This window comes from Austrofundulus limnaeus, unplaced genomic scaffold (genome assembly GCF_001266775.1).
Source record: "Austrofundulus limnaeus strain Quisiro unplaced genomic scaffold, Austrofundulus_limnaeus-1.0 Scaffold301, whole genome shotgun sequence".
Classification (NCBI taxonomy): domain Eukaryota; kingdom Metazoa; phylum Chordata; class Actinopteri; order Cyprinodontiformes; family Rivulidae; genus Austrofundulus; species Austrofundulus limnaeus.
The window spans coordinates 420,621-421,864 of record NW_013952703.1 but is presented as its reverse complement, the minus strand read 5'-3'; the positions used below and the strand labels follow the sequence as shown (position 1 = coordinate 421,864).

The window sequence follows — 1,244 nt, the reverse complement described above, 5'->3', positions numbered from 1 at the left end:
AGTTTGATCTTTTTCTTTTAGCACTAAAATGTAAAAAAAAATCAACTTGTTATTTTAGCTTTTCAGAATTGATCTAATAATTTGTGGTCTTTATTTAAAACTGAATTTATGTATTGCTCAGTCTATAAAAAGCTTCAGCCAAGCTGAGCTGCAGGGGCAGCTGGTCCTCAGGCTGCTTCACAAGAACCAGAAGAGATTTTAGTGAAAATATATTTAATATTTAAACATAGTTACAGAAACATACGTGAGTTAAAAACCTGCTGCAGAGGTCTGCGGTTCCTCAGCAGCACTAACAGAGCTGCTGCAGGACCAGGCCCGCAACGCTTCAGGTCCATATAATCCTTACAGAGACCCGGCAAGTCCCACAGGTTCTGACAGTCCAGTTGGAGTCCACGTGGCCCAGCTCAGTCCTCCTGGGAGCCCTCCTCTGCAGCCGGCCTGTCCTGCTCCAGCTGCTCGCTGCTGGGGATGGAGTTCTTCTTGGGACGACCTTTGGGCTTCGTGGGAGACTCCAGACCCCCTCCCTGAAGGACCTGCAGGGGGGACCGGGTGTTAGTCTGAACCCTTCGGCTCATTCTGAGCTTTTCCTCTTTCAGCACAACAATAAACACACAAATGACTTGTTGATCCCTTTTATATTTTAGGACAAAAAGAACAAAAAAATGAAAAGTTTTGTGTCAAACTCTGACTTTCTTTATAGAAAACAACAAGTTTTTAATCAGAAATAATAAAGTTTATTTTTAGTGCAGGTTTACTGAATAATTCAGCAGAAACACAAACAGTTTCTTTAAGTTCTGTTTTATTTATCTGTTATTTATTCATTTTTATTTTGTCTCATTATGTTTAAAAAAAAACACATCAACTCACAATTTTCTTCCATTTCATCCTTCGGTTCTGGTACCAGGTTTTCACCTGCAGCTGACTGAGGCCCAAAGACTCAGCCAGGTCGATCCTGCAGGACAACAGCAAGTTTCAAAATAAAACTCTTAAACACAACATATTAATATTTTATTTTCTTTACTTAAAAACTTATTATCACCTAAAGCCAATGCGAGAGCTTGCTTTTATTAGCAACTAAAATGTTAATAAATATAGAATAGAATTCAACTTTAACAAGCAACGAAATGTAGTTTGAATCTATCCAGAAGTGATGTACAGCAGTGCTTCCCAAAGTTGGGGTCGGGAACCAAAGTGGGGTCCCGAAACATCAAGGTGGGGTCCTGAAAAGATTTTCTGAATTAATT

The 1,244-nt window shown here is 39.5% G+C and overlaps 1 protein-coding gene across 1 annotated transcript in view; it reads right to left on the bottom strand.

Moving 5' to 3' along the window:
• Nucleotides 1-196: 196 nt before the first annotated feature.
• barx1 (BARX homeobox 1) overlaps nucleotides 197-1,244 on the bottom strand; it is a gene marked incomplete at its 5' end in the record, with an annotated part of 2,519 nt that continues 1,471 nt past the window's right edge. Inside the window, 2 exon segments of the mRNA XM_014021682.1 lie at nucleotides 197-533; nucleotides 868-952. Coding sequence (XP_013877136.1) covers nucleotides 405-533; nucleotides 868-952 — 214 coding nt within the window.